Source organism: Equus asinus, chromosome 20 (assembly GCF_041296235.1).
Source record: "Equus asinus isolate D_3611 breed Donkey chromosome 20, EquAss-T2T_v2, whole genome shotgun sequence".
Classification (NCBI taxonomy): Eukaryota; Metazoa; Chordata; class Mammalia; order Perissodactyla; family Equidae; genus Equus; species Equus asinus.
The window spans coordinates 16,563,652-16,590,700 of NC_091809.1; the positions used below are offsets into that span (position 1 = coordinate 16,563,652).

At 46.2% G+C, this 27,049-nt stretch overlaps 1 protein-coding gene across 4 annotated transcripts in view; it reads right to left on the reverse strand.

Annotated features, from left to right (window-relative positions):
- Positions 1-1,260: 1,260 nt before the first annotated feature.
- Positions 1,261-27,049, reverse strand: part of INSR (insulin receptor) — a 124,296-nt gene continuing 98,507 nt past the window's right edge. For 2 of the 4 annotated variants that reach the window (XM_044753124.2, XM_044753123.2), the window contains 11 exons: positions 24,665-24,939; positions 23,534-23,673; positions 16,954-17,113; positions 12,680-12,782; positions 11,417-11,484; positions 8,566-8,810; positions 7,469-7,579; positions 7,221-7,380; positions 5,558-5,687; positions 5,121-5,255; positions 1,261-2,562 (listed from right to left, as the gene is read on the reverse strand). In XM_044753124.2, the coding sequence (XP_044609059.1) occupies positions 2,208-2,562; positions 5,121-5,255; positions 5,558-5,687; positions 7,221-7,380; positions 7,469-7,579; positions 8,566-8,810; positions 11,417-11,484; positions 12,680-12,782; positions 16,954-17,113; positions 23,534-23,673; positions 24,665-24,939 (1,882 nt within the window). In that variant the 3' untranslated portion in view covers positions 1,261-2,207. The remainder of the gene's footprint in view (positions 2,563-5,120; positions 5,256-5,557; positions 5,688-7,220; positions 7,381-7,468; positions 7,580-8,565; positions 8,811-11,416; positions 11,485-12,679; positions 12,783-16,953; positions 17,114-23,533; positions 23,674-24,664; positions 24,940-27,049) is intronic. The other 2 variants (XM_044753125.2, XM_014862015.3) reach the window with 1 other exon arrangement.

A 27,049-nucleotide genomic window follows, 5' to 3' on the forward strand; every position in this document is an offset into this window, starting at 1 on the left:
TAATATAAGAAAACCTTTCTGAATTAGAAAAAATGTGAAAATTGCTGCTAGTGTGGTATATGGCCACTACAAATTTCCTACGAAAAGAACAAAATACCTAGTACTACGTGTTTCTTAATTTACGTACAGACCCTCTTCTATGTACAAAATAAATCTGGCGAAAATAATTGCTTTACTCTCGCTCCTTGTACCCTATTACTGAGGCTCCCCAGAAATATTTTACATGCTGTAATTTCCCAAATCATATAAATAAGATAGCCATAGGCCATTGGGATTTGTGTCTACCTGGGTTCTTAATCAAAAATTGAGAAGGCTTGGGGGGTCACGGTTGCATCTCTGTCCCATCCTGAAGCCCACAACTCTTAAGACAAGAAGAGGAGAAGGAAGCAATCAAAAACTTTTGAGAAAATGCACTCAGAGATAACCCGTGGGTGATGATTTTGATGAACCAAAGTGCTGAGTTCACCGTGTTCTTTATTTGAGCAGCTGTGGCTGTTTCCCCAAAGGGAAGAAACTGTGGACTCATGCCCGTTCGGAAGTTCTCCGTAGCGTGATGGCCTTTAGCGGTTTCTCCTCCAGACTCGACTCTCTTAGGGATGGCAACACCATAAGCACCTGAGAGTTCTGCTCAGGCCCCACAACTGGCCCAGCTGAGGCCACCGGGCGCGGAGCAGCTTCTGGGAGGTCAGTTCTGAGGACAGTCGGATGCCCTGAGGGCGGAGGGGACCGACAGGTGCATCTCACTTCATATTGCTTAGTGTTCTCAAAGTCCTTCGGTGCGGTCACACTTTAGGGTCTGACTTTTGTTGTGTTTGCACAATTACTGTAGGACGTGCACACCCAGTTGAGGAAGCATGCGAGGTACACACAGGGAACCAGAAGATCAGAGAGCCACAAGTGTGTTTGAAGGCAGGGCTCCCCTCCAGGTGGCTGCCAGCTTACCCCAGCAGAAACCAAACTATCCAGCAAACCCAGTCGCCCACACCCTCAGCGTGGCCTCACGACGTCCAAAAGGGTTAGCAGCTAATGTGGCTTTATTCCCAGCAAAAAATGGATGCCTTTCAGACCAAACAAATTGGTCACTGGTGCCTTGCTCCCCACACCGCGCCCCCTCACCGCCACCACGCACAAGCAAACTAACCCATAAGCCCTCCCCCCACCCCGGGAAACAGTCAATAACTTATGAGGCTGATGCTGGAGATTTTTTAAAAATTAAATATGTTACAAATATATTCTCAAAACTCTTCATCATTTCAGTTCTTCTTCTTCTTCTTTTTTTTTTTTTTTTTTTTTTTTCATTTTCATGTCCTGGCTTTGTTTGGTCTTGAAAAGATCCATTATCACTCCAAACTACTCCCTTGGCTCCCGGACAAACATTTGTCACCAAAGTTAAGGAAGAGAAGACTCCTGAGGCTAGATCTGGGACACAAGAAGAATCGGTCGAGGGCACAGTCTCCCAGTAAATAAGAAGGAAGGAGGCGGGGGTGGGATCAGGAGCTCACACACTCGAGAAGAGCGAGACCTTCATGAGCCGATCCCCAAAGCGTCAACTCGGCATGAATGCTCTGCACACGTACACACCAGCCCTGTCTAACCTGGACACACACTCGCACGCGCACACACGTGAGCCACACACCGGGACTGCAGATCCTTATCAAAAGTACAAAAGCAGCAGCTATTGGTCAATTTGAGGAACTGATTTTGTGAAGGAAAAGAAAAACAATCCTTCAGCCTGGATGAGAAAACCTTCCTGATGCCCACTCCGTGAAGCTTGGAATTCTACTGGAACAGCTTTTTTTCTTTCTCTCTTGCAAACTTTTGTTCCACAAACAAGTTTTATGTTTTATACTGTAGCTCAGACACCAGCAAAAAAAAAAAAAATCTTTGTAAAAACAGGTGCTTTCTTTCAACCTACTAGGGAAAAAAAAAAATAATAACATCCTGGCTTGAAACAGCAGTTGCCCAAAAGGACAGCAGCCACCAAAACCCCTTCCCCTCTATGTTCACAGTTAAATTCTCCAACGACTAGTCAATTGGCAATCAAACAAATGTGTTTTAAGTCATAAGATGAGCAGAAATGGAAAGTCGTGATCTCTGAGCTCCACTTGACACTGTGGCAGATTCGTGTGCGAATCCTGAGGTTTTTGGAGGCCTTCAAACCAGAGGAAAGTGAAGACGGGGAACGCTCTCCAGAACAGGCGCCGTCGTTAGGAAGGATTTGACCTCGGCAGAGTCAGAATCCGCCCGTTTTTCTTGCCCCCGTTCATGTGAGTGTACGGGATGTGTTCCTCATAGTTCCGCTTTAGACCCAGAGAGGACCCTGCATCCCGGCCCCCGGCCTCCTCCCTCTGGGAATGTGAGGACCGATCCAGGGGGACATTCTCCATGTCCTCAAACTCCATCTCCAGCTCCTCGCTCTCGGGGGCCTTGTTCTCCTCGCTGTGGAAGAAGGAAACTTCTGGAAAGCTGGGGTGCAGGTCATCCTTGAGCAGGTCGACGATCTCCAGGAAGGTCGGCCGCATCTTGGGGTTGAACTGCCAGCACATACGCATCAGGTCGGTGCTGTGGGGCAGAGGAACAGGTCGGGGGTGAGTCCCAAGGGTCCAGCCGGGCAGCGCCCACCCAACGCCTCCCCTGTAAGCTCACACCCACAGGTGCCAAGCGATCACATTAGATGGCAACCATGTGTGCAGGCAGCAGTCAAGTAAAAGCAGCAAGTCTATGGGTGCTGAAAGATGGTTTTAAAAAGAGAGCCAAAGGGGTGGCCTCATCTCAAAGCCAGATCAAGAAGGGTCTCTCCTGATGTTAACCACATGCTGAAGACCACCGTTCATCATTCTCTAGATCCCTGCACCTGACGGCTGCAGCTGTGTGGAGCGGCCCTAGAGGGCCAGCTCTGTGTGGCCATCCTGCAGAACCAGCCCTGACTCTCGCGGGGGTCCCAGGAGGGGGTTACGACTTTACTCAGCCAAGAGCACACAAGACGCTTGCTGAGGGCTTGGGATTTCCATTTTACCTCTTCCCTTCCCCCATTGTAACTTTGCAACAGTTGGCAACCTTCAGCCTGTGGAGCAAATCCGGCCCCCTGAGTGTTTTTGTAAATAAAGTTTTATTGGCACACAGTCGCACCCATTCATTTACATGTTGTCCGTGGCTGCCTTTGAGCTACACGGCAGAGTTGAGGAGCTGTGACAGAGAGCCACATGGCCCACAAAGCTGAAAATACTTACAGTCATGGGCCGTATAACGACATTTCGGTCAACGATGGACCACATATGTGACGGTGGTCCCATAAGATTAGTACCATGTAGCCTAGGTGTGTAGAAGGCTAGGCCATCTAGGTTTGTGTAAGCATACTCTATGACATTCGCACAATGACGAAATCACCTAGTGACGCATTTCTCAGAATGCATCCCTGTCATTAAGTGACACGTGACTGTACAATATGGCCCTTTATGGAAAAAGTTTGTGGACCCCTGTCCTAGAGCCTATGTAATTACCCTGGTCCTGGAACCACCACTGGCTGCTAATTGGCATGGCTAGGAAAGGACCTGCATGGAGCAATGTTTAGAAAGACTTGCCTCCGAGTTCCTAAATAACTCTGCTTCCTACTTTTTTTCCTGTGAGGTCTCTTCAAACCAGGTTTCCTAAATGCCTTATTCTTTTGAGGATGAAGGATCAAAATGGCCTCTCCCCATGGATTTTTCAGGAGGGAAAACTTTTCTCCTAAGAAACACTGATAAAGGACTTTATATGTAATAAATGCCCATTGTAGAAAGTTAGAAAACACCCAAAAATATAGAGAAAATACAGCTTGCACACAACTCTCTTTCAGATGTAACCTCTTGTCTTTTCTATCTGGATGCATTTGGAAATGTAATATATACACACTTTCCACACTTAATATTTTAACATAAGCTTATCCACTGAGTTACAAAATATTTTTATGAGCATCCTTTGACATTTCAATTGCTACATCATATTAATTTATCAATTTACTTGGCAATGCTCATATTGTTGGATGTTTAGATCATTTCAATTTTTTTTTGAGACTTTAAATAACATTGCTCTGAGTAGCTATTACAACAGGGTGACAAGAGTGGTTATCTGGCTGTACCATTGCTAACACTGAGTATTAAAACTCTCTTTTCCTCCTTTCTTCCTTCCTTTCTCTTTCTTCCTCCCTCCCTCCTTCCTTTCTTTTACTGCTAATTTAGGAAAACAGTACTTTCCTTTATTTTTCTTTATATTTATTGGACTACTATGAGGCTGGACAATTTTGCACGTGTTTAATAGCGTGCATGTGTATGTGTTGTCTATTTGCTCCTATAACAAAAATTTAAAACAAATATTGGGAGGGCATAGGTAATACATATCTCTGACAAAATTTTTTATAGTGTTTATGCTTAGTGATTTTTTCCACTTTCACTGAGATATAGTTTGACATATAACATTGTATTCGTTTACAGACAAAATGTGAAAAGTATAAAGAATAGACAGTTCAACCTGACTCTCCCACCTCAGCTCCCCAGTTCCCTTCTCCCAAGGTAACCACTGCTGCAGGGTTTCTCGTGCAACCTTTCAAAGATGTGATATGCAATAAAGCATGCATGTAAAGATAGGATATGCAAACACAAGCACGTGTGTAGACATGATATGCAAACACGTCTGCATGCAAAGATAAAATGTGCAAACACAAGCATGTATGTAAAAATATAATATGCAAACTCAAGCATGCATATAGACATAATATGCAAGCACGAGTGTGCACGCAAAGATACAATGTGCAAACATAAGCAAGAATGTAAAAATATAATATGCAAACACAAGCACGTGTGTAGACATGATATGCAAACACGTGTGCATGCAAAGATAAAATGAGCAAACACAAGCATGTATGTAAAGATATAACATGCAAACTCAAGCATGCATATAGACATAATATGCAAGCACGAGTGTGCACGCAAAGATACAATGTGCAAACACAAGCATGCATGTAAAAATATAATACACAAACACAAGCCCACATAGAGACATGATACGCAAACACCAGCATTCGTGCAAACGGCAACGCCTTTTTAATGAACACCGTACACACCGCACACTCTTTCTACACTTACACTCTCTCGGGACAATTGTCGGGTTGATCCAGATACCCTCCATCCATGACAAATTTCAACACCTGCTCATTAGACAGGCCTTGGTAAGGCTGTTCTGCCAAGCTGGTGATTTCCCAAAGGACCACGCCAAAGGACCTGCCAACGACAGTTGAGACTAGTAACAAAGAAGTCATTAAAACACATACACACCTTCTTGGTTTACTAGAACCTGATTGGCCAGTTGATTAACCAATTCATGATACAGTTCAGAAATGCCTGTAAGATTAGTCTCAATAGGAATGTAACAGTAGCTGTGCCAGGGTCCTCAGACATGACATCCCCTTCATTTTCTTGATGGAGAGGCCAGGGGAAGGCAGGTTTTGACTGCCCCTTCTTGCTAGTACAGCAACGTGGAATTCAAGCCCAGCGTCCTGCCTGCTAGCCCAAACACAACTCACCACATGTCAGAAGAAGTAGTAAAGACCCCGTCCTTCAGGGATTCAGGAGCCATCCACCTCACAGGGAGCAGCCCCTTGCCTCCTTTCCGGTAGTAATCCGTTTCGTAGATGTCTCTGGTCATTCCAAAGTCTGACAACGAACAGTTCACATGCTCTTAACCTTCAGCCTGTGGCCCAGGTGTCCTCCGTCTTTACTGCCCCACCCCTCGCAGAGCCCTCAGCTGGCGTCCCCTGCCCCAGGTGTGTGCTCACCTCGGGGGCTGCCAAAGCCAGTGAGAACGAATTCTGAGGGTACTCATGGGGATGTGGAGGGGGAGGATGGGCCACCATTTAAAGGCAAGGAAAAGGAACCACCAAGTGGCAAAGATGTGATGTTCCAACTGCAGCTTGAGAATCCCATTCTCCTTCCCACCCATGACCTCACAGGCATCTCAAACGGAACTTTTGACTCTCTGCGGCCAACCTATTATTCTCCATTGGATAGGGCCCCACCAACCACCCAGCCATCCAGCCTCCAAGGATTGGGTCCTCCTTCGGCCACCCCCTTCCTTTGCACCCTACATCCAAGACAGTGGCAAGTCCTGCCCACTCTCCCTCCACATCCCTCTCTAATCTGTCTATTCCTCTCCATCTTCCTAGCCCCACAAAGGCCCACCGCCACCTCTCACCTGCAGGACCCTCCCTCCATGCTGACTCTGCCAGCCCACTGCCCAAGAGAAGCTACATAAATAGGATCATGTCATTTCCTGCTTCCCATTGCTAATGTAGGATAAGGTCTTTCTGGATCATAAATAGAATCACGCCACTTCCTGTTTCCCCCGGCTGTGTAGGATGTCTGGATGACTTACCATGATTTGCCAGGCCTTTCCAAGTCTGGCTCCTGTCTCTCTCCCTAATCTCACAACTCACGCTGCTCTGCTCCCCTCTACAGTTATTTTATCCACACCACATCAGCCATCCTTCCAGCCCCAGGACCTTTGCATGTGCTGTAACTCCCCCTGGGATGCTGTCACTCAGGTCAACTCCTAATCCTGCGAGTCTTGGCTGAACTGTTGCCTCCTTACAGAGAGAGGCCTCTCCTCTCTACCATAGAACTCTTTACTTTCTTCAATGCTCTTTTCCCAGTCTTCATTATCTTGTTTCTATAAGTGTTAACTATTTTACTGTTCATCTAAAACAACTCTGTCCAGTAGAACTTTCTGTGATAATGAACGTGGCTTATATCCAGACTGTCCGATATGGCTCAAGGTGGCTGTTGAACACCTGAAATGTGGCCTGAATATTTTCTTTTATTTTACTTAATTGAAATTAATTTAAATGTAAATGGCCACATGTGGCCAGTGGCTAGTGGCTACTGTGCTAGATGGTACAGATTAAAGGCTGCACGAGGGCAGAAAATTGTGGCCACTTATTCCTCCTTGCACCTGTGGCACCGACTGCAGTGGCTTGCACACACAGTGTTCACAAATATTACTTAAAGAGGTGATTGAATGGGTGAGGTAATGAGCAAATGCAATTCAATTACAACGTGAGGATCAGGCCTCCACCCAAAATCCTGCCCCTTTACGCTATTGGCAAAGATTTAACGACTCATGACAGACAACTCTTTCTGAAATCAAACTTGACCTGGGCTGTCCATTTCAAAGCAGAAAGCCAGACGAACCTCCGATTTTGACGGTAAAATCGTGGGCGACCATGCAGTTTCGAGCTGCCAGGTCCCGGTGCACAAACTTCTTAGCGTTCAGGTACGCCATCCCGTCGGCGATCTCCGCCGCCATCTGAACCATCTCTTGCAGGGTAGGGGGAGGGCGACCAGGGTTATTCTAAAGTCGAAACATGGGGTCGTGTTCAGCGACATCGGTGCCTGCAGCCGGGAGCGGGTCCCCTGCCGGGTACCTAGAGGCAGCTCACCTCAGCCTCCGGCCGCAGGGAACGGAGGTAGCTCTTCAGGTCTCCGTGAGCCATCAACTCCATCACCACCAGCGTTGGCTGGCCTTTCGATACCACCCCCAGGAGGCGGACCTGCAGAGCAAGCAAGGGGGTTCTTGGGTGAGGGTTTGTGGGAAGATATCAACTCACTGAGGTCTCCCTATCTGGTGTCTACACCACAGAGAGCATCCTACTCCTCTGTGGAGTATGATAAGCCCTTGTCTGTCTGGCTCAAACGCTGGAGTCAATGCCTTGCTGGGCAGGAAGGCAGGGGAAGGAGGAAGAACTGAGGACTCACAATCTGGAGGTGGGAGAGCAGACAGACCTGCCCACATGCAGCAACACACCAAGGCCAATCCTTAGATATCTCTGAGCACACAAGGCACATCCTCGTCTCCAGGCCTTTGCCTCAGCTGTTCCCTCTGCCTGACTCTGTTCCCTCACATGCCCACACAGCTCAGTTCTTATATCTTTAAGTCTTTGCTCAAAGACACCCTCCCCACTCCTGAGTTCCCAGTCCCTTCAGTCTGCTCCCCTTTTCCATTTTGCTATAGCATCATCTCATAATGATCTACATAATTAACCCAGTGGGTTTAGAGTCTGTCTCCACCCAGTGCATTGGAAGCTCCCCAAGGGCAGGAATCTGCTGCACCACAGAGATGAGAATGGGGCCTAGCACAGAGCAGGTGCTTCATTAATATGCATGGGGACACGAGGCTCAGAGAAACTAAAAGACCAGTGTGGGAGCAGAAGAGCAGGAAGAGTCTGTACTGTCTTGAGCGGGGGCAGGGACACGGTGGACCATCATGTGTTTAAGGATTACAAAGGAGGCAGGAAGAGGGAAGAAAAAGAAGATTCTGGAAAGCAATAGGACAGCCAGTCTGGCTCCAGGCAAGGTGGGAGAGGATGGGATTGGAGAAGGAAGCAGGAAGGGACCCTCCCCCGCACCTTTAGGTTGCTTAGCAGGGTGGGGATGGGCAGGAAGTCCACACCCACCGTCCTCATGCTCCGCACAGGACAGAGGAGGCGGGACGTGAAAAGAAGCCTTTGTCTGCTCCCAGGGCCAATGCAGGACTCACCACATGATGGCAGGTGAAGCCCTTCATGACTGAGGCCTCGTTGAGAAACTCGATCCTCTCTCGCAGACTGGCAGACTCGTTGACCGTCTTCACCGCCACGCGGGTCTCCGCCTCGCCCTTGACGATGTCCCTGGCGTTGCCTTCATACACCATGCCGAAGGAGCCCTGCCCCAGCTCCCGCAGGAGGGTGATCTTCTCCCGAGGCACCTCCCACTCGTCCGGCACGTACACAGAGCAGGGAAACACTACTCCTCAGTTATCTACACAGCATCCTCCGCGGGTCCCTCAGGAGGGGTCCCCGGCCACCTCCCACTCAGCCCCCCCCCCACAAATCTCATTATGTGACTTCTGCGATCCAGGACCCGTGCTGGGCACTGGGCACAAAGTCAAGAACAGGACAGGCATGGGTCTGTGTTGTCATGGAGGGGACAGGAAGGAGCCGCAACTGGTCCAGGGTCCTGGCTGGTGAGTGGTGAGCTGAGCCTGCATCCTCATCCTTTCTGTCTGATTTCAGAGCCCCACTACTGGAAGATGCTACTTCCTGTCTGAGGCTGTTGTTTCTGCAAAGTGCCGACGGGTTGGGGGACCACCCAGCCTGCCAGTCACCAGACACGTGAGTGAGCCCATCCAAGACCACCTGGTGCCAGCCGATCGGCAGGTTGGCCGCCACCGTGTGCGCGAGACCAGAAGAACTGCCCAGCCGAGCACAGCCCAGGTGTTGGACCCACCAAACTATAAGCTGATAACTGGTCGTTGTTTTAAGCCACTAGGTTTGGGATGGTTTGTTACTCAGAAAATGATTCACAAACAAATGCACGAAGGCCTTGTAAAAAGTCAAAATGGTTCCTGCTTTCCTCTGCATCTGTCATGGGCTGAATTGTGCTCCCCTCCCCACCAATTCATATGTTGAAGTTCTAACCCCTGAACCTCAGAAGGTACTGTATTTGGAGACAAGGTCTTTACAGAGGTAAAGTTAAAATGAGGTCCTTAGGGTGGGCTCTGATCCAATCCGACTGGTGTCCTCATAAGAGGAGATGAGGACACAGACACGCACAGAGGGGAGACCATGTGAGGACACAGGGAGAAGATGGCCACGCACAAGCCAAGGAAAGAAGCATCAAGAGAAACCAACCCTGAGGTCCCCCTGATCTCAGACATCCAGCCTCCATGGACTGTGAGGAAATAAAATTCCGTTTTCTAAACCGCCCAGTCTGTGGTGCTTTGTTTCAGCAGCTCTAGCAGACCAACGGTCAGCAACGGCTCACGCGAGTACACTGGATCAGACACGAGCTCTGCACCCACGTGAACTCACTGATGCTCAGTAGAGGACCCCGCCCCCCAGATCTTTTTCTGCATGTATCCCTAGCCCCAGACCTTCCCTGGAGCTTAAAGACCCTTGAGCTCCAATTTCCAGCTTTCACTGGGCAGGGTAGGAGGGAAAGGCAGCCCTGAGCAGCCATCCTGTCCTCACCCCTTACGAGGGAACCCAACAGAAGCCCTGAGGTTCAGCTTCCCCATCTCCAGGGCGCAGAAACGTCGTCCTCCCCAAACAGAGAGAGGAGGCTCATGGATCAGGATTCGTTCCCTCCCTCTCCTGCTCCCTCCACGCATTCCCATCTGGAATAACCACCCATTCCTAGTTTCTCTATTCTGATGTTTTAACATCTGGAGCCTTGCTGGCTGTGGAAGGCCTGTCCCTCCCAGGGTAGCCAATTCCCAGAGATACTGAATGACTCATCTGTGAGTGCTCCTTTCATACGCAAACGAACCAATCCAGAGCTCACACTCCAATCATCTCCTAGGCTGCTATTCCCCTGCTCTGATCACCCCAGGGCCAGGTTCCAGACAGCCAGGAACAGCAACTACATCCCAGAGCCTGCTGAAATTACTCAAACTAGCCAATCTGAAGCCCGCTCACTTTGCCTCACCAATTCCTCCCCGCAGAAACCACAAGAAAGGCTCTTGCCCACATTTCTCCCCCTCTGCTCCCTGACCGACCTGGTGCTTCCACATGTGGCCCTGTGTGGCGTGCCCTGCCTCCTGCTTCTAGGGGATCTGTGAATATAGTGAACTTCTTCTTTCATGACAGTCCCTTCCATGTCTACACGTCTTATCACAACTGATTAAAACACATTCCAATCACCCTTAAAAACACCATCGCTATATCCCAAGGCAGCATCCTGCTGGACAATGGTGTTTGTGCCTTGAAAGTCACTTTTCGATTATGGCTGCATGAAGCATTTTAGAAACTTGTCATGCAACAGATGTCTTCCCCTCTGAAGCAACAGCCAAGCCTTATCGACAGGGTTCACTCACTGCCCTTTGGTACAACCAAAGGAAATATGGGTGTCCATCCTACACTCATGCTGCCAGCATCAGCATCACATCCAGGTTCAGCCATCACCAACAGCAGATGTGTCCCTGGGATGCACTCAGCCTCCTGCTCGCCCTGTCTTGTCCCTGTTCTTGTCTTCCCCACCTCTATCCCCAGTCTCTCATTTTGGCTTCTGACTCCCACCTCCTGCATCCCACCTTGGACGCAGTGTCCTGGCTCTGACTCTTAGCACTTTCTCTGGCATGAGCCCTAGGCTCCACATCCCCACAGCTTGGGCACCAGATTCTCCACCTTCCAGCCCAGCCCACGGGTCCCAGACCAACTGGATCAGCCCTTTCAAACAGGTGTAGGACGGCAGGTGTCCAACCGCTCCCAGCAGCAAGGGGCAGGTCTGCAAGCTCAAAGGAACAGGAGGGCTAATCTCAGCCTCCCGGGGTGTCATCCTTTGACTTTCACCAGACAAAGGAAACCGAACAGAGGATTCTGACAGCCCACAGGGAAGAGGATGGTACTCACCATCACTGGCGCTGAGGTACTCAGGGTTTGAGGAAGCGTACAGCGGTCCCAGGGGCCCATCCGGCTGCCTGGATGAGAAAAATGAAGGGTCCCAGCTTGAGATACTCACAGGACTCTGTGGGTCACCGTAGGAGGCTACAGACCTCCCCAAGATTATCAGTAGCATCCACATGATCCTAGAAACAGACTGGTGGTGAGGATGGGGGGACCCTTATGTTTTGAGTAGAAACGTGAGGGATGGCTACTTAACTGCATCAACGTGGGAACCATGCACCCCATAAATTGTAACTTATGATTGTCCATGTAACACCTAAAAGCCACTCACCCAGGGCTATTCTGGAGCCATCTGGTCCCAGCTTGTGAGAAACAACTGTTAAATCTTCTGGAAACTTGCAAGTCAGTTATTAAATACAATCGTCGCTCAAAATTAAATTATATAGGTTTGCAATTAAATTATATTAAAAGAAAAGGCAATGGATATTCAAAACTCACTACTCCCTAAGTATGGTGCTACATTTTACTACAATCAATGCTCTTGAGGCTATCTACATTACCACCTCTGTTTACATTATTGTATCCATCGAGCGGAAATGAGCCAGAGCAAGACAAAGACTGCATATCTCTTTCTAACTCTGCACTCAGTGACATCGTGTTTATAGCTTGAAATTGGCCATGGTGGGAATATTAACACCACCGAAATCGGTAAACACCACCAACCAAGACTTGACTTATGCTTCTGTTGTACACTCAGGCTTGAGAAAGTAATGGATAAAATGTTAATAATGCAGATTAAACTTAACGGTGTGTCCTCTCTGTAGCCACGACATTGCGAATGGCATAATAAATTGAGAAAACGTTCTCCCAGCATTTAAGAATTATTCACTGAGCCAGCAAAGTCATTCCTATCATTTACGTCTTATCTCATTTTTGTCTTACTCTTTAATATCAACATAATAACAACCAACATTCAGGTTGGTACTACACTCCTTTATCAATTGCAACCATAGGTTGGCTATAGATTCAAAGCTTCAGGAAAAAGAAAACTGACAAAAGCATTTTGTGAAAATTAACTGAACAGAGGGAATTTACGATAAAGAAGATTGCATATTGTATTACTGTCATTATCTATAAATTGCCTGCTACGTACCCTTTATATCAGTAAAATTTATAATAAACTTAGACATAGCTCTGCCTACATCTGGGCATATTTTTTCTCAGAGAGTCGGTTATTAACCATTTATACCAGCACACCACTGCGCTTACCTCTTTCTCAAGAAGAGGTAAATGCTTCCAATGACCACACTGAAGAGAAAGACAAAGATGAGGGGGCCGATGATGATTTTTGCAATATTTGATGGGACGTCTACTAAAATAAAATCAGAAAATACATATTTCACATCAAAAATGTGTTTACATCCAAGTTCGCATCAAAAATCACATCCATGCCTATAACAGTGGGCCACACACACTTGTCCCCACTCTCCTGTCTTGACTCTCTCTCCGCTGGTTTCCATGGGGCTGGGCAGTGGGCTCAGAGGTCTGTATTCTGGAAGCACACACTCCTGACCCACAGACCACTGCCCACTGCCAGACTTCCCCCTTCCCCACCCAGGGCCAGCTTCACAGGCATGCAACCAAAGCCGTCACCCAGGTCCCCACACTCAGAAGGGTCTTGCTCTTGGTTTAACGCTCCTCTGTCACCATCTTGAAAGTCTTAACAATTTTTAAACAAGGGGTCCTGCGTTTTCATTTTGCACTGGGCTCTGCAAATTATATAGCCTATCTTAATTTCAACAGCACCTCTGGTGGATAAAAATTCCCCAGGAAGTGCCTTGTGTGTGCTGGGAGGTCCTCCCCCATAAAAAAAAAACCCTTGTAAACCTATGGCAGAAATGTTAGGCAACCCTTATTTTTTAAAATTCTCATGCAAAGCTGAGTTGTCTGTAATCATTAACACACCCACATATTCAGACTCTTCCAACCCGAGGAAGAAAATGGATTCTGAAGTCAGAAAAGGAATCTGGTCCTCCGGGCCTTTAATAAATAGCAGTTTACTGAACACACACTAAACACCAAGCAGTGTTTGAAGTGCTTCGCATGAGCGATCTTATTTACTCGTCACATAAGCCAAGGTGGGAGGCACCATGACTCATGCCAGTTAACAGATTGGGAAACAGAGGCTCAGAGAGGGGAGGGATCTCCCCAAAGTCCCAGAGCTGATCCAGGGCAGAGCAGGGATGTGAACCCGGGCAATCTGAGTGAGTTCTTGATCACTGCCCCACCCTGCCTCCAGTGGCCAGCTCTATCCTGAGATATCTCGTCCTCCTGCCCGTCCCGGAATTGACAGCAAACTGCCTCACCCCGTCTCCGGTGGCTCCTGGCACGCAGAAAGTCTCCGTAAATATTTGGTGATTGAATAGGACATGAGAAATGGAAACCATCCGGTCACATGCAGCTGTCTGTGTGTCCCCTCCTCCCCTCCCTTCTTCCATAGGAGCGGGGAAGCTGGAGGCTACCAAGCAGGTCAGGACTCAGCAAGGCTCAGGGCAGAATCCCGAGACCCACGATGCCGTCCCCATCTCTGCTTCCCGGACCCCACAGTCCTGCTCATTCTGCAGATTCCCGTGGCTGCCAGAACTAGGGTGAGGGAAGGGAAGCATCTAGGGTGAAAAATTTGAGAGGAAGTCTTGCCCTGGCTCATGCAAGGGCAGGGTTAGCCCCTGAGGGTGAGCATCTCCTTAATTTTTTTTTTTTTTTTTTTTTTTTTTTTGCTGAGGAAGACTGGCCCTGAGCTAACATCTGTGCCCATCTTCCTCTACTTTCTATGTGGGACGCCTACCACAGCATGGCTTGCCAAGCGGTGCCATGTCCGCACCCGGGATCTGAACTGGCAAACCCCAGACCGCCGAAGCAGAACGTGCACACTTAACCGCTGCACCACTAGGCCAGCCACTGTCTCCTTAAATTTTACACCTTGGGTGTAAAATGCTTGCCTCCTTGTTACATAAGAAGGAATTTTCTTTAAGTAATCTAATGTGTCCAACATTTAATTCTCCAGATTTTTTGCTGTTGTTAGCAATGCTGCACTGGATTTCTTCGAGCGTGTATCTTTTTTTGCACATCTCTGTTTGTTTCCTTAGGATAAGTTTCTAGAGCCAGAAGTGTTGGCTCAAATACAAAGAGCCTTTATGAGATTTTTTGATATGTATTATTAAAGTACTAGGTTTTAGCACTCGCCCACCGTGAAAAAGAATGTCCGTATGTCTGCACTCTTGGACAACATTGAGCACTGTAGTTAAAAAACAGAAAGAGAAACCTTGCCAATTTTGATAAGTTAAAAATCATATCTTGGGGCTAGCCTGGGGGCATAGCGGTAAAAGTCTCATGCACCACTTCGGTGAACCAGGGTTTGCTGGTTTGGATCCCAAGCCACACTGTGGCAGCATCCCACGTATAAAGCAGAGGAAGATGGGCACAGATGTGAGCTCAGGGCCAATCTTCCTCAGCAAAAAGAGGAGGATTGGTGGCAGATGTTAGCTCAGGGTTAATCTTCCTCAAAAAAAGAATCATATCTTGTTTTAATTTGCTTTTTTTTTTTTTTTGGTGTGGTTTTGAGTGAGGTTGGACATTTTTTACGTTTTCTATTTTTCATATTTTTTTCCTGTCCAAAGCCCCAGTACATAGTTGTATATTCTAGCTGTAAGCCCTTCTAGTTCTTCCGTGTGGGCCACCACCACAGCATGGCTACTGACAGACAAGTGGTGTGGCTCTGCACCCAGGAAGTGAACCCGGGCCACGGAAGCAGAGTGCACTAAAGTGTAACCACTAGGCAATCAGGCCTGGCTCTCATATTTCTTTTTAAATTGGCTACTTATGTCCTTTGCTTATTTTTGTGTTAGGACATATATCTTTTCCTCATAACAAATATTCATTTTGTATTAAGCATATTCACTCTTGGCCAAGGACGTTACAAATATTTTCCCCACTTTGATATTTTCCTGCGAAATTTATTCACGGTGTTCCTGGTTCCCAAGAGACAGACTCCAAATTCTTGAAATATCTTGAGTAATAGGAGTGTCTTTGACACTGAGGAGTCCTTTGGAACACACCTGAGTTTACACTGAGGGATGCAATGACTCAGGACGGGACCGGTCACCAGAAGACCAAGCACGTATTCAGAGGAGCAGGATGTTCAGTGAGCCTGAGCTCCAGAGAGGGGTGGGGGCTGGAAGTGAAGATCAATCACACGGTCAATGACTCGGTCAATCACATCTATGCAATGAAACCCCAATAAAAACTCTGGACACTGAAGCTCAGAGATGCTTCCTGGCTAATGAGCACATCAGTATGAGGGCGACATGACACGTCCCAGTTCCATGGGGAGAAGACACAGGAGCTCAGCGTCCGGGACCCTCCTGGCCATCGTCTTGCTGTATAGGTGTCTCATCATTCAGGAGGTCTTGACTTATATGCTTTATAATAAAACGGTCATTGTAATATAGCACCGTCCTGAGTTCTGTGAGCCATTTTAGCAAATGATCAGATCTGAGGGGGTCATGGTAATCCCCAAATTTGTTGCCAGTTGGCCAGAAGTATGAGTGGCCAGGAGAACCCCCAAACTTGCATCTGGCATCTGAAGTGAGGGCAGTCTTGTTGGGAACTGTGCTGTTACACTTGTGGGGTCTGTGCTAACTCCACTGGGTGGGGAGCGTCAGAATTATCATGCGGTACACCCAGCTGGTGTCAGGATACTCATCCAAGCCCAGACCCTGGCCAGACCATCCCAGCAAGAATCACTTCCCACTTTCTGCACTCCCACTGTGGGAAGTAAATGAAAATCCAGCCAGCCAAGCAGAAGCCTCATCTCACCCATCCCGCCCAAGCTCCAGCTCCTCCTGGTCTAGAATCCTGCTCCTTCTAAGTCATTTGTTTGTTCTCTCATTCAAGTGTCTAGGTTCCCACCACGTACCAGGCTGAAAATCTCTTTTGACCCCACTTGTACATTCTTCTTGGTCTAGATGAAGATGTCACCACCTCCAGGAAGCACTCCCTGACCAACTCAGCCTTCCCCATCTCTCCCCATCCTCCTGTCCACAGTGCGTCCAGCTCGCCCAATGGCAGCACTTACTGCCTGCACATCGAGAGCATATCCAAGGCTGAGTAGAGAACCTCTCACCTCCTCCCATGAAAGGCATGGCCCATCTGATGCCAAAGATTGGACACTAGTGACAGGGGTTAATAACGTACTTATCAGATGTGCCCTGTGCCAGCCACTTCACATTCATGATGCCATTGAAACTCCCACCTCCACAGGAGGGTCCTGTTATTATCCCCATGAACAGATGAGATGAGGAAGTGCGGGCTCAGAGAGGGCATGCACCTTGCCCCAGTGGCACAGTGGCAGCCAGGGGACCCAGGGGTGAAGACCAAGACCAGCGCGCACACCCTCCAAGCTTCCTCGACCATCCTCTGAAAGATTCTGCCGGACCCAGTGCCAATCACAGACCCAACCAGTCGAAGTCGCTGTGCAGACTTACAATAGTCTGTCACGTAGAAATAAGTGGCTTCGGTCCAGGAGCCGTTGCCTGCCAGGGAGGTGGCCCGCACTCGCACACTGTAGTTCCCCGGTGGCAGCCCGCGCAGCCGGCAGCCCCGCTCCAGGGCAAAATGTCTGCGAGACACACAGAGATGCAGCTCCTGAAAGACAAGGGGAGGAGAGAGAGGAGGAGGTGGGTGGTGTGCTTCGTACATTCCAGAGCATCCATCCCGGGTGGGAATGTCATAGACAGGACCCCGCTCAGAAACGACACAGAGGGAGGACGGCACAATCAGAGCGCCACAGGCCAGCGACTTACGGACTCTCGGAATCCTAGAAACTTAGCTCCACTGATAAGGAAACAGACTTAGGCAACATCATTAGTGATAACAGCCAACTCTTCCTAAACCACAAGCCGAGCAGAGGACCTGGATCATTGCACTGAATTCTTAGGACAACTCGGTGGCTTAGCCTTATGTTAGAGACGAGGAAACTGAGGCTCAGGGTGCAGGTCCATGAACTTTTCCTGTAAAGGTCCAGAGAGTAAATATTTTCGGCTTCAAGGGGCCAGACGGTCACTGTCACCAACTCAACCCTGCTGCCGTAGCGCAAAAGCAGCCAGAGACGAATTCTGAACCCCTAATATCTATAAAGGAATGGTGTGTCTGTGCACCCAGGAAACGCTGTGGGCACCAGAACTGGAACTTCACATAATTTACACGAGTTGTGAAATACTCCTCTTCTTGAAATCACTGTGAGATCCTTTCAGCAGGCTTTGCCCAGAAGGACGAGAAAGAAAAGGACATTGCCTAAACTGCATTTCAGGCTTTGCCCTCACACCTCGCATCTGCCTTGTCAGAACCAAAAGGAGACATGGATTTCACGTCTTAAGGACAAATGAGAAAACTCCTTCCTTCCTCTGGGGCAGCCTTTTGATTTGATTTGATTTGATTTTTTTTTTACCATCATTAATGAGCTGGGATCTACCTAAGTGTCTGATAAAAGAGAGGGGAGAAGGAAAACAAACACAGCCCAGGAATAAACCTGTAAATAGAGATAAACCCAGAGCTTATTAGGAGGGAAGTGAGGCTCCTTGGAAAATAAGAACATAAACCCTGCAAGCCACACGATGGAAACTTTCCAGAACAGCTCCAAGCTATTAGTGCATGCAGAGAACTGGGCTGGAAAATTCTAGGGGGGAGTGGGGAGAGGAAGAAATGTAAAAACTCCCGTGCTTATCATGTGACAACAACAGCAAGAAAACAAACCGGGCTGGCGGCAGGGGTGGGAACTCTAGTCCAAAGGTTCTTCCAAGTAGAATGAGTCACCAAGTAGAAAGGGATAAATAAGCAAATATAGAAACCAAAGGTAGCTGCTATCCGGGACAAAGGGGAAATTCACCCTCCAACGCTGATCATTTACCCCGGACACCTCGAGGGGTGGGGACGGAGAAAAGAACACGATGGAAGGAACTAGAACCTGCTGCAGCTCTCTCCGTAGACACCAAAAATCCCAGAATAAAAAGCAAAACAAGAAGCAAAACCTGATCAGGAGTGAAGATTCCGATTACATAAACTTTTGTGCAAACAGGAAAAAGAGAAAAAGTTGAAAACTGCAAAAGACACTGAAGCAAAGAATGTGAGCACATGAAACTTGAAAATCGATGCTCTTTCCAGGGAGGGGGTGGTCCCTGGGGCCAGGGTCTCTTTCAGGGCAGGGAGGGGACAAAGGATTCTAACAAAAGTTTCAAAAGCAGTGCAGCCAGAGGTGATTTTCTCTATTAAAACAGCAAATAAGAAAAAAAATGACCTCCCACCAAAGGCTGGTTTACTGCTGTAAAACCAACAGTAGAAATGGTGTAAAAAAAAATTTATGCTACTTTTTAGTTTATCAAAGCGATGTTAAGCAATCAAGGAAAATGGTGGAGACAACCAACCAGTCTTGTCTATGAAAAGGTTTTTTAAAAGGTGATTGTAACCTGTCGCTCTCTTCTCATTTTAGCCCCCATCTCTCTGGGCAAAGGGGGCTGGTCTGTCTGGGATCAGGGTCAGGCTGTGTTGGGCAGAGGCTATGTGGGGATTCCTACTGGTGACTCTCGGCTCTGAGAACAGGAGAGGCAGGCCAGTCAAAGGCAGCTAGGAGAACTTAGGGTTAGGTCCAATGCCAATAGGGTAACCAACAGTCCCAGTTTACTGGGGACCAAGTGGTTCCTAGTATGTACGTAGGACGTCAGTGCTCAAACCCGGAAAGTACCAGCCAAATGGAGACAAGTTGGTCACAGCAGCAAGAATAAAATCAAGGGAGATTTGCAGTGGAAACGTGTGTTGCTCACTCTACAGAATCCATCTTCTCTTCCTTGCCACCAACACCACCCCAAACTTTCTTTGGATGCTGTGCCTCCCGCTTGAACGGCTCTTGTCTCCCACCCTCAACCCTACCTTGGTTCCGGGGCTGCCCCTGACTGCCTGAGGCTGAAAAGTCCCATTGGTTCTGGGCAGGACACAAAACTCAGGCCCAAATGAGCCACCACGGAAATGCAAAGCAAGACCACAGTGAGATACCACTTCACACCCACTAGCGTGGCTATAATCAAAAAGATGGACCAGAGCAAGTGCTGGTGAAGATGTGGAGAAACTGGACTCCTCATACACTGCTGGTGGAAGTATAAAATGGTGCAGCCACTTTGGGAAAGAGTGGAATTTCCTTAAAAGTTAGATGTAGAGTTACCAGATGACCCAGAAATTCCACTCCTAGGTGTGCGCTCAAGAGAACTAAAAACATACAACCACATAAAAACTTGTACACTGAAAACTATAAGACACTATTGAAAGAAATTGAAGAAGAAATGGAAAGATATTCTGTGTTCAAGGATTGGAAGAATAAACAAAGTTAAAATGTCCATATTACCTACAGCAATCTGTAGATTCAATGCAATCCCAATCAGAATCCCAATGACATTCTTCACAGAAATAGAACACAGAATCCTAAAACTTATATGAAACAAAAAAAGACCCCGAATAGCCAAAGGAATACTGAGAAAAAAGAACAAAGCTGGTGGTATCACACTACCTGAATTCAAAATATACTACAAAGCTACAGTAATCAAAACAGCACAGTACTGGCACAAAAACAAACACACAGATCAATGGAACAGAATAATGGAGAGCCCAGAAATAAATCCATACACCTATGGACAGCTAACTTTTGACAATAGAGCCAAGGACATACAATGGAGAAAGAAAAGTCTCTTCAATAAATAGCGTTGGGAAAACTTGACAATCACATGAAAAGAATGAAAGTAGACCATTATTTTGCACCACACACAAAAACTAACTCAAAATGGATTAAAGAGTTGAATGTAAGACCTGGAACCATTAAACTCCGAGAAGAAAAAATAGGGAGTATGCTCTTTGACACCAGTCTTAGCAGCATATTTTCAAGTACCTTGTCAAGCACCATTTTCAAGGAAACAATAGGAAAAAAACAAATGGGACTACATCAAACTGAAAAGCTTTTGCACAGCAAAGGAAACCATCAACCAAACAAAAAGACAACCTAACAATTGGGAGATGATATTTGCAAACCATATGTGTGATAATGGGTTAATATCCAAAATATATAAAGAATTCACACATCTCAACAACAAAAAAATGAACAACATGATCAAAAAAATAGGCAGAGGATATGAACAGACATTTTTCCAAAGAAGGTATACAGATAGCCAACAGGCACATGAAACAATGTTCAACATCACTAATTATGAGGGAAATACAAATCAAGACTATAATGAGATATCACCTCATACTCATCAGAATGGCTGTTATTAAAAAGACAGGAAATGAGTGTTGGAGAGGATGTGGAGAAAAGGGAACTCTCATACACTGCTGGTGGGAGTGCAAACTGGTGCAGCCACTATGGAAAATAGTATGGAGATTCCCCAAAAAATTAAAAATAGAACCACCATATGATCCAGCCATCCCACGACTGGGTATTTATCAAAAGAACATGAAAACATTAATTCAGAAAGATATGTGCACCCCTATGTTCATTGCAGCATTACTCACAGTAACCAAGACTTGGAAGCAACCTAAGTGCCCATCAATGTATGAATGGATAAAGAAGATGTGGTATATGTCTATATATACAATGGAATACTACTCAGCCATAAAACGATAAAATCATGCCATTTGTACCAACGTGGACGGACCTTGAGGTTATTATGCTAAACAAAATAAGTCTGACAGAGGAAGACCAATATCATATGATTTCACTCATATGTGGAAGATAAACAAACAAACAAACACATAGATAAGGAGAATAGATTGGTGGTTACCAGAGGGAAAGGGGGTGAGAGGAGGGCAGAAAGGGTAAAGGGGTATATGTGTATGGTGTCAGATGGAAACTAGACTTTTGGTGGTGAACACGATGCAGTCTAAACAGAAGCCAAAATATAATTGATGTATACCTGAAATTTACATAATGTTATAAACCAATATGATCTCAATTTAAAAAAAAAAAACTTGTACATGTGTGTTCATAGCATTATTCATAATAGCCAAAAGGTGGAAACAACACAAAAGTCCATCAAGGGATGAATAGATAAACAAAAGGAGGTTCCTTCATACAATGGAATATTATTCAGTCATAAAAAGGAATGAAACACTGACACATGTTACAACGTGGATGAGCCCAAAAACAGCACACTAACGAAAGAAGCGAGTAACAAAAGGTCACATATTGTATGATTCATTTTTAGGAAATGTCCAGACCCAACAAATCCAGAGAGACAGAAAGCTCATTAGTAGTTGCCAGGGCCTGGAGAGAGAGGAGGTAGGGAAGATTTGCAGGTGATGGCTAAGCGAGGAATGGGGTTTCTTTTTTGGGGTGATGAAAATATTCTGAAATTGACTGTGGTGATGGTCGCACAACTCTGTGAATGTACTGAAAAAACATTGAATTGTATGTTTCAAATGAGTGTATCTTATGGTAGGTGAATGTATCTCAATAAAGCTGTTATTTTTTTTTAAAAAACCCTAGTGCCTGAGCCTGACCGTATGGCTCTCAAAGCGAAAAATATTGACTCTCTGGCCATTTACAGAAAATGACCTCCGACCTCCATGATCACCCTCAACTATAGATGGTAGACCCCAGAGCCCACAGTCTGGGTTTGAGAGTTGGGTGTGTGACCCTGAGCAAGTCCACTTAGCTCCCCAAGTTCCCATTCTCTCAGCTGTAAATGGAGACAGTAACAGGTCCCACCTGGCAGGAAGACTGTCATGGTAGATCCTGGTAGATCCCACCTGGTGGGATGACGGTGAAGTTTGAATGGATCGTTGTAAAGGGCTCAGAGCAGTGCCTGGGGCAGGGGAAGGGCTCAGTCAAGCACAGGGTACACCTTCTGGGTCAAACCCAGAGAGGGGACCTGATTTATCTGCCTGCCATCAACCAGTGGAGGGGAGGCCTGGCCCCAATCAGGTCCAAGCCTCAGCAGAGCCTCTCCTGGCAGGAGTAGACCCCAAGCCCTTCTGGGAATGGAGACCTTCGCCACAATGGTTACAGGCACAGCTCAGAGCAGGGGCCGACCAATTACAGCCCCTGAGCCAAATCTAGTCTGCTGCCTGCCTTTATAAATAAAGTTTTATTGGCACACAACCACACCCATTCGTTTACATATCATCTCTATGACGGCTTTCACGTTACCACGGCAGAGTTGAGTATTTGCAACAGAGACCATGTGGCTGCAGAACCAAACATGTTTACTATCTGGCCCTTTACAGAAAAAAGTTGCCAACCCCTGGCTTAGAATATCAGATAGTCTTGGGTCTGAATCCTGACTCTATTCTTATGGACCTTGAATGCAACTTAAATTCTGGATGCCTCAGTACCAAGCTCACTGGGTTATTCTGAGGATTTATTGCATGTCATTGGTCCCAAGAGGCATATTATTTTGACATTCCTGAAACTGGAATGCACCTTACAAGCAACACCATCTTACAACTAGAATTGGCAGTCTTTCTCTTTCTTAGTAGTTCATTACAATAATGGGGCCTCTCATCACATCTTAGATATGATAAAACATAATAAATGAGATACTGTGTGTAAAGCATTTAACATGCACAGGGCACATAGTCGGCCCTTGGGGTGGCTTAGCTACTTTTTTGTTCTTAGATTCCGACGCTTGTGCATTTCTGTACTCATCCATCACTCTGCACGGTGTCAGATAGGTAAGAGAGGCACCCAAGAAAAAATCGCTTATTAAGATTTTAAGGATTTATTTTCAGACTCAGATAACTCTCTCTACAGCAAAACGAGTCTCCCCGTGACATGAGTCAGGGGCGAGACAAAGGCAGACCACCATCATCCAACTCGCAGGACAGAGCTAAAAACGTGAGAAACTGGAGAAAGAAACAAGTGTGCGGATCAGCATTTCTGACCCATCTCCCTGGAAAGTTATGAATCGAGGCTTTGAGTCTGAACAACAAAGTATCCAATGAGAGAAGCATTTGGGCCAGAATTGAAGAGGAGGAAGGAAGTACCAACGACAGCCTCGAAGGCGCATGCCCACGTGTCAAGGAGCTTACCTCATCGCCGTATCGTCGATAACTCACTTCGTACAGCACGATCAGACCGTTGGGTTCTTTGGGCTCCTGCCACATCAAGTGAACGACATTGTTCTCGAAGATTTCGTGAGTCACGGGGCCAACGATGTCGTCCGCCTTGGCTGTAGGGAGCAAGCGGTTAGAGGCGGGGAACTGACCCGTGGGTCGAATCCCAACTCAACCACTTACCAGCTGAGCAACCCGCACATCATGTGGCTTTCTTGTGCTCCATTTCCCTCATCAGAGAATGGACAATAAAACTCACTTCATGAACTGTCTACGTATCTATGTCTGTCTATCTACCTATCTATCTATCTCACATCTGTCTATCTATCTATCTATCTATCTATCTATCTATCTATCTATCTATCTACCTATCTCGCATCCTGTTGGCTCTGTTGCTCTAGAGAACCCTGACTAATATGCTACACATATGCATGTCTTAATTTTACTTTATTTTTCTTATGGCTTGTATGCATTTTCTAAAGTTTATACGGTGGCTGTGTATGACTCATGCAATTCAAAAATAATAAAGGCAGACAAGGATGGACCTTGAAGGCATTATGCTACGTGAAATAAGTCAAACAGAAAAAGACAAATACGATATGATTTCACTTCTATGTGGAATCTAAAAACGCCAAACTCACGGCAACAGAGAGCAGGCTGGTGGTTGGCAGGAGATGGGTACGGGAGAAATGGGGAGATGTTGGTGAAAGGATACAAACTTCCAGTTAGAAGATGAATGAGTTCTGGGGATCTCACATACGGCATGTCGTGACAGTTACTAATACTGTATTATACACTTGAAAGTTGCTAAGAGAGTAGATCGTAAATGTCCCCACCATCAAAAAGAAATGGCAACAATGTGACGTGACAGAGGTGTTAGTAATGCTACAGTGGTCATCATGTTGCAATATATAAATGTATCAAATCAGCGTGTGGTATACCTTAAACTTACACAATGTTATAGGTCAACTGTATCTCAATGAAGTTGGGGAAAAAGTTAAAAATGATAAAGGCAAATAAGTTGAAGTACAAATATATGCTGCTTAGAGGCTGGAGGGCTTCCCCTGATCAGCCTGCGTCTGCTCGCCCCAAGGTGTGCCTACCCACCTTCGGGCATGGTCCTGGCACTGACATAGGCAGCCACACTGCACCTCTCTTCGGGGGAATCTTGGTTGCAAGCCTGAAGCTCGATGCGATAGCCGGTAAAATGGCGCAGGCCGGAGATGACCAGCGACTCCTTGTTCACCACTTTCTCGAAGGGTCTGCGCTCCTCTGAGCTCGTGGGCGTGCTGGTGGAGGAGGTATTAGGGAAACCCGGAACCGTGGGCACGGCCACCGTCACATTCCCGACATCAGCAAGCGCCCTGCGTTTCCGAGACGGTCTGTAACAAGAGTAGGACACACATGGTCACCGGATCACCATCTTTAAAGAAAAGGATGCTGGAGAACGAAAGGCTTAAAATGAGACTGGTGTAGCGAGATTTGAGGGGGGGGCATGTAGATTAAAATGCAAATTGCCAGGAATTACAATTCAGAGCAGCTTTCAAGATGCCCTTGTAAGCATCATAAGTATCAGAGCAGACCCACCCCAGGAAGGGGGACGGGCTCCAGGACCATCCATAGTAGACACGCACCGATATTCCCCTCAACATGCTTGATTTCAGGTTTTCATTTTGCAGATTAAGAGGCTACCCAGGGTCAGTGTTAAAAATAAGATGCCCAAAGCGGGTAAGAGTCTAGCTTTTCAGGAAGCCCTGCCAAATGGGATTTGCCCAATGACCCAAGCTACTGGCCAACATCATCAGTTTAAACGGGAGAAATGCATCTTCTAATTCTTATGACCATTTAGGGCACCTGGGCAGTTTGATTAATTAAAGTCCAATTCTTGGTAAAGGAATCTTATCGCTCAGCATGGTAACACTAATAACTCTAAAAACTACCTAAGCAATTGACACACTTTTTCCCTCCCTAAAAAGATACATTCAGAAATAAATGTTGATAGCCTAAAAATTTATAAATGCAAAAAAAAAATGTAAAGAAAATTGAAATTACTCGCCATTCTACTGCCCATGGTATCCTGTGGGTAATTTTTTTTTTTCTAGAAACATTATGTACGGGTATGATGAGGATCAAGCCAGTTTTATAACCCATTTCATTTACTTGTTAGATTGGAAGCATTTGTCAAATATTTTCCTTAAACCACAACGTCTTAAGTAGGACAGAATTTACATTTTTTCTTTTTCAAGGTGAGGGTTTTCCCTCTTAGTTAAGAAAGTAGTACATGCTCATTGCAGAAAACTTGTAAAACTGTAAAATACTCCATTTAATGAATGAGCCATAACTTACATAATCCTCTTCCTATTTTTTTAATATGTTTTCCTTTTTTTGCCATTATAAATATTGCTTTGATCACTGTCTGATCGTCCTACAGTTCCTAAAAGTGGATTCATAGAAATCACTAGGTTATGCCTCTTAATGCATACAGCTAACTTGCTACGCAGACCTTTTTATTAACTTGTGGTCTCATCAGTAACCCATGAAACTTTCCCTCAGGATACCCTCAGCAAAACTGAGAATTGAAAGTGTTTTGTTGTTGTTTTGTTTTGTTTTTTCAACCTGAGAGATTTTCTTTTTTTGAGGAAGATTTGCTCCGAGCTAACATCTATTGCCAATCTTCCTTTTTTTTTTCTCTTGAGGAAGATTAGCCCTGAGCTAACATCTGTGCCAATCCTCCTCTATTTCATATGTGGGCCGCTACCACAGCATGGCTTGACGAGTGGTGTAGGTCCATACCTGGGATCCGAACCCATGAACCCAGGTCACTGAAGAGGAGTGTGCTGGACTTAACCACTACACCACAGGGCCAGCCCCCCTGAGAGATTATTTTTTTAAAGCCATCACTCTACTGCTTTATTTGCATCTCTATGTACTGCTGAATAGGAACTCTTCTTTCCGTGACTGGTTCTTTTATGTTTCTCTAGGAAACTGTCCATCCTTATCCTATTTTTCCATGAAGGTCTGTGCTCTCCTCATTCCTACTCTCGTGCTGTTCATTCACTAAGGGTATTACCCTTTATCAACCGTATTGTGTGATTTACCTCGGTTTGTTGTTGGCCAGTGAGTTTTCTTTAAATGACCTGAAACAGTCTTTCATATTATCTGCAAAATTTTATATATCAGCAAGTTTTTTAATTTTTTCCTTTACAGGTAATTCTAGATGGGGTTACTAAAGTTTTTTAGCAATTACGAAAGGGATCTTTTCCACCATTTTATATTCTAATTATTGCTAGTATACCTATTGATTTTTTTTGTTTGTTTATTTATATTCTAACTACTTTCCTGAACTCTTAATCATTCTAAGACTTTCAGAGTTGATTTTCTTGGATTTTCAAGGAACACACTAGGAAAAGGCTCAGCAAACTTTTCCCATAAGTGCTAGATAGTAAATATTTTGGATTTTGTGGGACATGTGGCTTTTGTTACAGCTACTCA